General features: G+C 34.0%; 2 protein-coding genes across 2 annotated transcripts; both read right to left on the bottom strand.

Moving 5' to 3' along the window:
- Positions 1-214: 214 nt before the first annotated feature.
- Positions 215-3,003, bottom strand: LOC101500928 (G-type lectin S-receptor-like serine/threonine-protein kinase At2g19130). Its single transcript, XM_004513499.4, has one exon. The coding sequence runs from the start codon at positions 2,836-2,838 to the stop codon at positions 349-351; it is 2,490 nt and encodes an 829-aa protein (XP_004513556.1). The 5' UTR covers positions 2,839-3,003; the 3' UTR covers positions 215-348.
- Positions 3,004-4,905: 1,902 nt separating this feature from the next.
- LOC101500618 (uncharacterized) lies at positions 4,906-7,775 on the bottom strand. Its single transcript, XM_004513498.4, has 4 exons — positions 7,362-7,775; positions 6,866-7,077; positions 6,351-6,458; positions 4,906-5,994 (listed from the first exon to the last, which is right to left on the bottom strand). The coding sequence occupies exons 1-4, from the start codon at positions 7,651-7,653 to the stop codon at positions 5,143-5,145; spliced, it is 1,464 nt and encodes a 487-aa protein (XP_004513555.1). The 5' UTR covers positions 7,654-7,775; the 3' UTR covers positions 4,906-5,142.
- Positions 7,776-12,397: the final 4,622 nt, after the last annotated feature.

The following is a 12,397-nucleotide window of genomic DNA, read 5'->3' on the forward strand; positions in this document are numbered from 1 at the left end:
ATATTATTTAGTTGGAATCCAATTTTTAAGTATCTACGTCTAGATTCATGTTTCTATTGGAAAAGACACTTCCATTAAGTGTTTAAGAACTACTCAAACAGAAGGAGAAAGATGTTGATTCACACACACAAAAATATTATTAACAAATTATTGCTTAATGCACCTAACTTAGGTGTTTTGTCTGTTGTCCAAGTGAAGCACCGACACACAAGTATAAGGCAGCTATATCAGTTTTCAATTGACATTATTTAAGATGAATATACATACAATCTTGGCAGTAGTTTCTCTGAAGAAACCATACATTACAATTAAATATCTCAAAATAAAAAACTATGACACAACTTATGACTAGGTGCTAGTAGATGAAATGTTGCTTCTGGCTTGAGATGATGTTGTAGAGACACTATTGCTCTTTGCCTGTGAACTATGAGTGGAGCTTGAATCAGTGAAGAAAACTATATTTTCTTGGTCATCAACAAAAGCTTGTAGGGATCTAGGAATTGGAGGTAAAGCTACAACCATAACCCCTTCAAGGATTTGAACAACTTGACCCATAGATGGCCTATGAGCTTCATCATCTTGAACACACCAAGAAGCAATTTTTATGACTTTAGTGACCTCTTCAACTTCAGCATCTCCCTCCAACCTTGAGTCCAAAAGGCTAAGAACATTCCCTCCTTGGTGTACTGTGTTTGCAGCCAATGTAGGAAAGAATCTAACTTTTCCATCTTCAGAAGGATCAGAGTTTCTTCTACCGGAGACAATCTCGAAAAGCATCATTCCGTAGCTGTAAACATCGGCTTTCGCGGTGATTGCCACTCCTGAAATCCATTCTGGAGCGAGATAGCCTCTTGTTCCTCTCATGGTAGTCAGGACTCTGCTGAAGTCCCGTCCCACAAGCTTTGCAAGGCCAAAGTCTGCAACCTTTGGACAAAGTTCGGAGTCTAGGAGAATGTTTTCCGGCTTCACGTCGCAGTGGATGATACAGTCTCTACACTTTTCATGAAGATATGTCAATCCTCTAGCTACTCCAAGAGCAATTTGGTATCTTACTTTCCAATTCAACACTTTCGAGTTCTTTTCATGAAATAGATTTGAATCCAATGACCTGTTAGGCATGTAGTCATAAACCAGAAGCTTTTTGTCCCCTTCAGAACAGAAACCAACAAGCCTAACAAGGTTGACATGTTGGACAGTCCCAATAGTACTCACTTCGGTTCGGAACTGCTTCTCGCCTTGGCTAATGCTTTCGAGTTTCTTCACTGCTATGACACTTGAATCAGATAATGTTCCTTTGAAGACAGAACCAAAACCACCTCCTCCAAGTTTATCAGAGAAATTCTTTGTGGCATTTTGCAAATCTCTGTAACTAAATGCTGTCAATGACCCCTCCACAGAAGTTCTTGCTCCGGTGAGTCTCTTTCTTCGCCTAATCACGACAATTAAAACAAGAACAAGGAGAATCGCTACGCCTGCAACAGCACCACCAACAACACCAATTGTTTTCCCTTTATTGCTTTTGGAATCATGAAACTCAGATGCTGCAAGTTTGAGAAACAAAGTCTGTCCATTACTATCATCTTGAGAAAGCTGTTGCAGATTAAAGAGTTCACCCCTCCAAACGAAACAACCGCTACTGTTATAAGCATATGCAGTACAAGAACAATTTCCTAAACAAGTGGACTCACATTCCTCAATACCACCAGCTTCAACAACAGGTTGTGCATGTTCAGGCAAAGCCAAGTTGGATTTAGTTAAGAACCTATCCTTAGCACCGTTCGAAGGATTCGAAGACACCTCACATTGAAACTTATTTGTTTTCACACATCCATGTGAGAAATCACCAAGATTCCAATCAGACCTTGACTTTGGTTCATAACCATTCAAACAAGTGCAATATGGCATTGAATTCTCAGTACAGCTACCAAATGCACCACAGAAAGCATAAACCTCACACTGTCTTCTTGGCTGTGACCAAAACAAATTCCATTGTTGAGTACTTTCAAGCCAAGTCAATTGCTTGATCTGTCCCGAGATATCCATCACGAACCGAGATATCGAAGCATTGTTGTACAAGGAATACGTGAAGTAGCTTTCGTTCTCGTTGGACTGAAAGGCAAAATTGTATATGTAGTTTAACCTCATTTCAGGAACCAAACTAAATATGTGTCCATTCCAAGAACCACTTGTCCAATACTGTTGAGTTTTATTCCAAAGAATTAAATACGCATTAGTTCCCTTAGGGTCTAGTTCAAGAGAGAATAAACCTGTTGCTGGATCTTCTTTGTTCTTCCAAGCAGTAAGATATTGAGGCTTCTTTGTTCTTTTATCAAGTTTAATTTTTCCACCAGGTAGCCATGTATCTGTTGGAAAATCAAAACTCTGCCAAAGAGCTTCTGATTCTGATACATTGGCCTTATTGCTTAATATAAGATTTCCAGAATCTAAAAGAACAGCAACAACAGAATTTTGACTAGTTGAACTTGAAGTCAAATTTGTTGACCAAACTAGATTTTGAAATTGATTCAAGAGAACTAAATTACCATTTGATATAGTTAACTTGGAAGAAACTTTATCAGAAACTGGGTGATCTCTATTTGCTACCCAAACATATGTTCTTTGAGATACTTTTTTGTACCACATGCCTATGTAGTAGTTAGAGGAATTACCTTCATTGAAGAAACCCAGTTCAAAGTTTCCATCTTTTGAGACAAGAGTTTGATCACCAGATAGAGATTGGTTTGATGAGATGATGGTTAAAGATGAAAGTGAAGGGTAAGTGTGGAAAGAGAAGAAGATGGTGAGGAGAAAAAGGAAGAACCATGGTTTTTGGTTCATGTTGGTAATGGTTTGGTTCTATGTTGCAATTGTTGTCAGAGAAGGTAGATAATATGTTTGGAATGGAAGAATTAGTCTAACCAATGACTTGGTCGTCTTAGAGTGAAGAAAATAGTTTTCTTCTATTTTGTTCTTTAGTGGCAAAGTCAACAAAGACGTGTGAAGCTTGAAAATGACTATTGTAATGTATCTGAATTTGGCCGCAAATTATACGCATTGAATATACTCATCTCTTTATATGTCATTTTTAAAACACATTTGACCCAAATTATATTTTGTGTTACATTATTACCGAGACAAAGTAGTTTGTTTCTTTCAAGAGGTCTTGGGTTTGAATCAAAATGCAGCAGCATTAAAGAATTTTGTGTTTTTGTGTTTTATTGTATTCATACTTAACTCAGAATAATTAGTATATATGGTTAGAAGAAAGTAGGTTTACAAAAATAATTTCTCTATCTATCTATTATATAATATATTAGAAAAATTCTGATGTGACATATTTTAAAATATAATATTTTTTTTATAATTTGTTTTCATTCTATTTTATTTCACCAATATATAATGTAAAGTATATTTTTTCATTTATCCATTTAAGTACAATTATTTTATATATTAGCAATTTTAACTATAATTAATACATTTAAAGACTCTTCTCTGAAACAAAAATTATATTATTTTTAAATTATATATTATTACCATTATTATTTCAATTCATAAACATTTTTTTCCTCGTATCTCGTGATCGAAGGATTGTAAAATAAATCAACAAAATATATCATTTGTTGAAGATATAAAAATGGAACAACAAAATATATCATTGATCTGCAAATAGAAATGCTATTATGGTCTTTAGAAGGTGCAACAGCACAATTCGTGGTCATTTCCTACAATTCTGCGAAAAGTCCAATTAGAGTTTTTAAATTATATATATTTATTTAGTTTTTATTAATTGATCATTAATTAATGGTATCAATATCCTACATTTCCACTTCATACGAATGAATAATGATGAATGCATCCCTATATTTTATGCTCTCCATCCTGAGTCCTTACCATTGACCGTTCTTTTCAGGTTTTTTTAATGGTTTTTTTGAGTTGATATTTTGGACTTCTTTGACAAATAACAAGTGTGTGGTATCGATGCCACGAGAATCGTAAGCATGACACGCAGATCACCCAAGGTCAAAACCTAAGGCACAGTAAATAAACTATAAAGATCAGAGTTCTCCAAAGAGCCACAAAATTTGAATTTTTTAAAGTAGAATTTGATGTTTTAATAAAAAAAATTCAAGTAAAATAATATTTCATATGATTTAATTAGTAAATTTTTTATTACGAAATTAAAACTAAAAGAGTTTTAAGTATAAGAAAATTGACGTAGAAAAACATCAAATATAGTGTTATTCTAAAAATATATTCAAATGAGAATAAACATAATATTAAAAAATAATAAATAACATTGAAGCTACATACCTTATAGAGTACCTGAAATTATCCTACTCTTCATATTAAGATTAAGAAACAAAAATTGGCAAATAATTCCTATATCAATACAAACAAACTAAAGGTTTCAAATACAAAAGATGTCTAAGTAATGAAGTCTTTTCATTTAGACAAATAATGTAATTAAGTTATGTTTCATATAAAATTAGCATAACTAACTTTATAACATTGTTCTATCAGTGATAATTTATAACCTTTAATTATAACTACAACTTTGTAGTTCAGTATAAAAAAATAAGGTAAAATTAGTTAATTCATCGAATCAACATCAACAATTCAATATGCAAGACATGTTTGAAAGCTCTAAACCCATTTAAACTCTAGGAAATATCAGATTTTGATTATTAGGTAAACATCATGTAACTGCCAAATAGGAAGTGTGGGATTCAAATTATTTAGTAGATTTTGCATTAATTTCAAACAATAATTAAAAATATGTTGAAAATATTATTGTATTTTGGAGTGTCATGTTAACACTTGTTTTGATAATTCATGTTAACATTTTTCCACTTCGAGCTTTTTAACTTGCAAGCAACATTCAACACAATCCACACGCCTACAAGGTATAAGTGAAACGGACCATACTAAGTTATCAACAAAATATGTACGGCAAATTCAAGTTACAATTTTTTGTCACAGACAGATTTTAATGTTAAGAGGAGTACAAAAGATTATCCAATTGTATGTTGATAATCATCTAACCTTTCTACTAACAAAGTTTTATATACCTTGAGCTAGGTGGAGGGTTGATCATACCTTGAACCATGGACTTCAAAAAGAAATGCACAACTTCATGCTTAATCAGCTAGGCCCCATTTGTTCATCAGGATCAAAATAGTCCAAGTCCGAAGACTTAGCTCCACGGCGGGTTCTTCTCAATGCGCTGAATCTTCTCATACGAAAACCTGATAACTTTACCTTCAAAGCCTTCATCTTGTTTCTATCTAACTCAACACTATCCTCTTCAGATGAAGAAGTTTCGGGGCTGACTGTTGCAACCCTTTTACCACTTTCTTTCACTTTATAACTTTCCTTGCTTCTATTTAATTCAACATCATCATCTTCAGATGAAGTTTCAGGGCAGACAGCTCCTTTTATTTCATCAGTTTCTTTCATTTTAAACCTGTCATGCAGCTGTTGTACTTGTACTGGTTGGTTACCGGTACAAAGCCGGCCGAAATAGTACATGGGTTCGATAAAACATGTAGAGATAGAAACAATACCCTTCAGATCGGTAGGCTTGACAAGCTTTATGAAATCCTCCAACTCTTCAAAATTTGAATGATCAGAGTAGGGAACTGAATATATATGCTGGTGAAACACTTTGGGAGATGTTTTCCCAATTTGCTTATCCATATGGACCTCAACATTATTTGCACTCTGCGGTCTACTTCGCTTATAACGGGATGTCAGAAAAGAACCAGAGAGAAACTCTCCCTTTTTAAGAGATTTCTTTATCCATGGAAGACCGGACGGCAAAATTCCTATAGTCGGGCGTGTTGTCGGGCGGATTAAATTTAACGCCTCCAATGTATCGGCACCAAAGCTATACAGAGGAACAGCTCTCACTCTAGTAAGAGTTGTATCTGTTGTAAATATATCAGGGAGACCAAGAAGATCCATAGTCTGCAACCTCTCAGGCCACACCCAAATCTTCAATTGAAAAAGAAGCAAAACCGTGAAAAATCAGTAGGTGAAGGAGTAAAAATGAAGTAAAATAGAATGCTGAATCCAAATTAACCATAACAACCAAAAAATAAGGTGCTAAATATTGTTATGACACTTAATTAAAGCAACATTGTTATGAACAGCTCAACACATGCTTAAAGCCTAATGAGACATAGATAGTTACACTCATAAAGTTATTAATCATAGAATTCTAATACAGATAAACGAGATAGGCACAATAACTAACTACAGTTAATAGCATAAATATTTGCTTACCATTTTCCTCAAATATCACAAAGAAACGTTCTTGCATAATAATGACTAGAAAGAGAATTGAATACCATTATGTCAAGCACGCTTGCAATCTGAAGCAAGAGATCTTCTTTCCCCAAAGTATTGATTCCAATAATAACATCATGTTCAGGATGGGACGAAATTATATCAATAGCCTGAAATAAAAAATCACCCAAGTCAAAAAAAACATTTTTGTGAATATGTTTGACATTAGATTTATTAAACACATATATAATGTCCCAAAGGAGTATCCTAGTATAGGAAATTTTAAATGAGTTCTATAAAGGAGGTACAAAATTTGATCTGCTATTAACATTTTCTCCTCTCCTACAAATTAACCAATAACATTCGGCTAAAAGAAAAATACCATTATATGATCACCAATGATGAAACTTGCAAATAATTTTTCTTATAATATACATGAATTTCATGAGGAAAAATAAATCCACAATGCTTTTTGGATGATTGGTAATCCGAATTTCTGAACCCTACCACAATCGTCATAATTTCAATATCAAAGTAGCATAAAAGAAAATCACAAAACAGAACTCCACAAATGTACCTGCTGAGCCGCAACGCTGCGAGAAGGAAAATCATAGGTAGGATTAGCGTAGGTATTATCAAGGTAAACAACATCAACACCATCATCATCTTGGAGAGCAGCGCTAAGTGCTTCCTTAGCGATTTTCGCCTTCTCGCAATTGCTCTCCCAACGAAAATCACCAGTATAAAGCACCGTACCAAAATCGCCGCGAAACAGTAACATAATCGAACCTATTCCAACAAAAAATGACACTAATAAAACTAACTAATAGTAGCACCAAACTCTGACACAGACACCAGACACAATACTGACGCTCTCACACAGACACCAAACACAATACTGACACCGAGAAGTTAAAAACTAATTTGATTAAATAAAATAAATTAATTGAATGTAATCAATGTATCTGTGCCTAGTACTAACACACACAATGTAATCAATGTCTATGTGTCAGTTTCAATGTCGTGGCAGTATTTGATAGAGTAAAAATAGAGGGGGAGTTAGGGTTACGTACCAGGACAATGACAGGAGTCGAAGGTGGTGACGCGGACGGTGGTGGTGGAAGAAGAAGAAGGTGAACGCAGGGAGAGAGTATGGGAAGTACCGATATGAAGAATGCGGAGAAGAGAGAGATCGAAACGAGGGAACTTGATAGGGAGAAGTTTGGCGGTGATTGAAGAGCAGAAGAGTGGGCCATGGGACCATGATGAAGAGAGGCCTTGAGTGTGATCGGAGTGGAGATGTGTTAAGAAGTATGCTTGACTTCCCGATTCCCAACGGTCTACAGATATTAATCCATTTTCCATTTTTGGTGACGGGAAAGTGTCACATTTACAAAAGGGAATGAGAAGCTGGATTTGCTGAAAGATTGTTATTGTTAGATCTTTGGCGGGAACTGTAATTATTGTTTTACAACATTTTTTTGTTCTGGCGGGAAGCTTTACGTTTCCTCTGACCTTTGGGTGAGGTAAATAACCAGCTTTGGTTCAATATGAAACTACCAAAATAAAGAAACACTAGTGGAGGATAAATGCATCATTTCATCTTATTTCTTTTTAACAAACGACTCCTTTTAAGTTTTTTATTTTATTTTTTTATTTAATTGTAGTTTTAGCCTATAATTTTTTATCAATTAACAAAATCGGTTTTTTTAATTTTAAAATTTGACATTTTGTGTCACTCATTCTGACTTTTTAATTAAAAAATAACGATGTGAGATGTTTTAAATAATATGACATATGATAAGATGATATAGAATGATTAACACCCATAAAATTACACTAAATTCTCTAAAAACTTAATTTTTAATTTCGATAATTTTCATGTTTACAATTTAATAATGCATCTATATAGTTTTATATTATAAAATTGTATATCACATCATTTAAAATATGTCAAATCGTTATTTTTTTTGTTTGAACTACGTAAAAATATTTTTTCTTAATATTATATTTTGGATCTTTGAACAACGTATAAGTTACTTTTGTAATGGAATGTGTTTAAAATGTTTATCATGTAAATGTTTATAAACTTGAAAGATTACTTGTTACAAATATAACTTAAAATAATTAACTTATTACAACAACAAAAAAGTGAAACAATGGTTTGAAAATGAATATATGGCAATTGATTGTCAAAAGAATGTGAAAATCGAGTGAAAAAGTTTATTGAGTTTGCAGTGAAGAATGTAAAAGACTTAATTGAATCATTTGTCTTTGTTTAAAATGTTGTTTTAAAAAACGAGTTAGAGCATATTAGTTGGAAGGACATTTAAAAAAAAAAAGAGAATACTAACTTGGAGATCGGTGTGACATATGGTATATATATATATATATATATGTGTGTGTGTGGAACTTCTATGGTATATTAAAAAATTACATGTTTTGGTATTGTTCAAATTAAATCACCAATAGTTGAATTACATGTCATCTATGTAACAAAACTCTTAATTTAGTCAATTTTAATAAATATAGTAATACATACGTGTTCAAATTAAAGAAAGTTATTAGTGAAGAAATAAAATAAGAGATGATAAGATAGTTAAATCTTGACCATATAATTATATATATTAGAAGAAAAAGTCATGTGACATTTTTAAGTGATCAAGTGCTACTTAAAATACTTTTAATCATGATCATCCATGTATGGTTGTCTGATCAAAATTTAACATTCTTGCACTCTCATTTAATATCCTATATATATATGGGGACCATATCAAATGAAATGGTTTTATAATGAGAGAGTTAAATATTGATCACACAATTATACATTGATGGTCAAAATTAGAAGAAAAAATCATGTAACTTTGTTAAGTGATCGTGTGTCACTTAAATAACTCTTAATCATGACAATCCATTTATGGTTGTGTGGTAAAAATTTAATCTTTTCATAATTTTATTGTAAAATTTCTATTATTTGATATGCTCCATATATATATATATATTGATTTCTGAAAAAAAGAACATCAATATAGTGTTATATGAAATGTAAGACAACGAGTTTTTTATTGAATGTTAGCTAATGTATAACAACACTTTTATGATAAAGCACTATAATAGCACTCACCTATAACAATGTTTTTTGGAAGAAGAAAAACATTGTAAAAGCATTGTTAAGTACAACCTATGACAACGCTGCAAAAAGTTCATTGTAGGTTAACCTTTAACAACGCTTACGCAAAAAATATGCTACTAAATAGATTGAGGTGGCTAGCAAATGATCCGAGCTTACATGTCTTTTCTTACACTGGTTATGTTATTAACGGCTACACATTTTATACCAAAGAACAAGATGATCAGACCACTATGCAAAATAGTGGAGTCACTCTCGTAGCTGAAGCGATGCATGTCTCAAGTGCAAAAGACAAAAACCCAATATATGCAAATCTATCATATTTTGGGGTTATCGAGCGCATATGGGAGTTAGACTACACAATGTTTCGTGTTCCCATATTTGGTTGCAAGTGGGTCGATAATAATAATGGCGTTCGGATTGATGAGTCAGGATTCTTGCTTGTCGATTTTAATAGGGTGGGATACAAAGACGAGCCTTTTATTTGGAAAAAGCGCTGTAAACGATCATTTTAAAAAGCGCTGTAATGAGTGTGTTATACCTTTTACAGCGCTTTTCACAAAAAGCGCTGTAAACGACTCTTTTGAAAGTGAGTAAAAAAGACATTTTACAGCGCTTGTGTGCCAAAGCGCTGTAAAATGGCTTTAAAAATAATATTCATCAGACACCTAATTTCTTCAAACACCTTGTACGCATCATGGGATTCAAAAAACATCAGACACAAACCCATTTCTTCAAACACCTTGTACGCATCATGGGAATCCAAAAAACATCAGACACAAACCCATTTCTTCAAACACATTGTACGCATCATGGGAATCCAAAAAACATCAGACACAAACCCATTTCTTCAAACACATTGTACGCATCATGGGAATCCAAAAAACATCAGACACAAACCCATTTCTTCAAAAACCTTGTACGCATCATGGGAATCCAAAAAACATCAGACACAAACCCATTTCTTCAAAAACCTTGTACGCATCATGGGAATCCAAAAAACATCAGACACAAACCCATTTCTTCAAAAACCTTGTACGCATCATGGGAATCCAAAAAACATCAGACACAAACCCATTTCTTCAAAAACCTTGTACGCATCATGGGAATCCAAAAAACATCAGACACAAACCCATTTCTTCAAAAACCTTGTACGCATCATGGGAATCCAAAAAACATCAGACACAAACCCATTTCTTCAAAAACCTTGTACGCATCATGGGAATCCAAAAAACATCAGACACAAACCCATTTCTTCAAAAACCTTGTACGCATCATGGGAATCCAAAAAACATCAGACACAAACCCATTTCTTCAAAAACCTTGTACGCATCATGGGAATCCAAAAAACATCAGACACAAACCCATTTCTTCAAAAACCTTGTACGCATCATGGGAATCCAAAAAACATCAGACACAAACCCATTTCTTCAAAAACCTTGTACGCATCATGGGAATCCAAAAAACATCAGACATTAACCCCATTTCTTCAAACACCTTGTACGCATCATGGGAATCCAAAAAACATCAGACATTAACCCATTTCTTCAAACACCTTGTACGCATCATGGGAATCCAAAAAACATCAGACATTAACCCATTTCTTCAAACACCTTGTACGCATCATGGGAATCCAAAAAACATCAGACACAAACCCATTTCTTCAAAAACCTTGTACGCATCATGGGAATCCAAAAAACATCAGACACAAACCCATTTCTTCAAAAACCTTGTACGCATCATGGGAATCCAAAAAACATCAGACACAAACCCATTTCTTCAAAAACCTTGTACGCATCATGGGAATCCAAAAAACATCAGACACAAACCCATTTCTTCAAAAACCTTGTACGCATCATGGGAATCCAAAAAACATCAGACACAAACCCATTTCTTCAAAAACCTTGTACGCATCATGGGAATCCAAAAAACATCAGACACAAACCCATTTCTTCAAAAACCTTGTACGCATCATGGGAATCCAAAAAACATCAGACACAAACCCATTTCTTCAAAAACCTTGTACGCATCATGGGAATCCAAAAAACATCAGACACAAACCCATTTCTTCAAAAACCTTGTACGCATCATGGGAATCCAAAAAACATCAGACACAAACCCATTTCTTCAAAAACCTTGTACGCATCATGGGAATCCAAAAAACATCAGACACAAACCCATTTCTTCAAAAACCTTGTACGCATCATGGGAATCCAAAAAACATCAGACACAAACCCATTTCTTCAAAAACCTTGTACGCATCATGGGAATCCAAAAAACATCAGACACAAACCCATTTCTTCAAAAACCTTGTACGCATCATGGGAATCCAAAAAACATCAGACACAAACCCATTTCTTCAAAAACCTTGTACGCATCATGGGAATCCAAAAAACATCAGACACAAACCCATTTCTTCAAAAACCTTGTACGCATCATGGGAATCCAAAAAACATCAGACACAAACCCATTTCTTCAAAAACCTTGTACGCATCATGGGAATCCAAAAAACATCAGACACAAACCCATTTCTTCAAAAACCTTGTACGCATCATGGGAATCCAAAAAACATCAGACACAAACCCATTTCTTCAAAAACCTTGTACGCATCATGGGAATCCAAAAAACATCAGACACAAACCCATTTCTTCAAAAACCTTGTACGCATCATGGGAATCCAAAAAACATCAGACACAAACCCATTTCTTCAAAAACCTTGTACGCATCATGGGAATCCAAAAAACATCAGACACAAACCCATTTCTTCAAAAACCTTGTACGCATCATGGGAATCCAAAAAACATCAGACACAAACCCATTTCTTCAAAAACCTTGTACGCATCATGGGAATCCAAAAAACATCAGACACAAACCCATTTCTTCAAAAACCTTGTACGCATCATGGGAATCCAAAAAACATCAGACACAAACCCATTTCTTCAAAAACCTTGTACGCATCATGGGAATCCAAAAAACATC

Source organism: Cicer arietinum, chromosome 6 (assembly GCF_000331145.2).
Source record: "Cicer arietinum cultivar CDC Frontier isolate Library 1 chromosome 6, Cicar.CDCFrontier_v2.0, whole genome shotgun sequence".
Taxonomy (NCBI): domain Eukaryota; kingdom Viridiplantae; phylum Streptophyta; class Magnoliopsida; order Fabales; family Fabaceae; genus Cicer; species Cicer arietinum.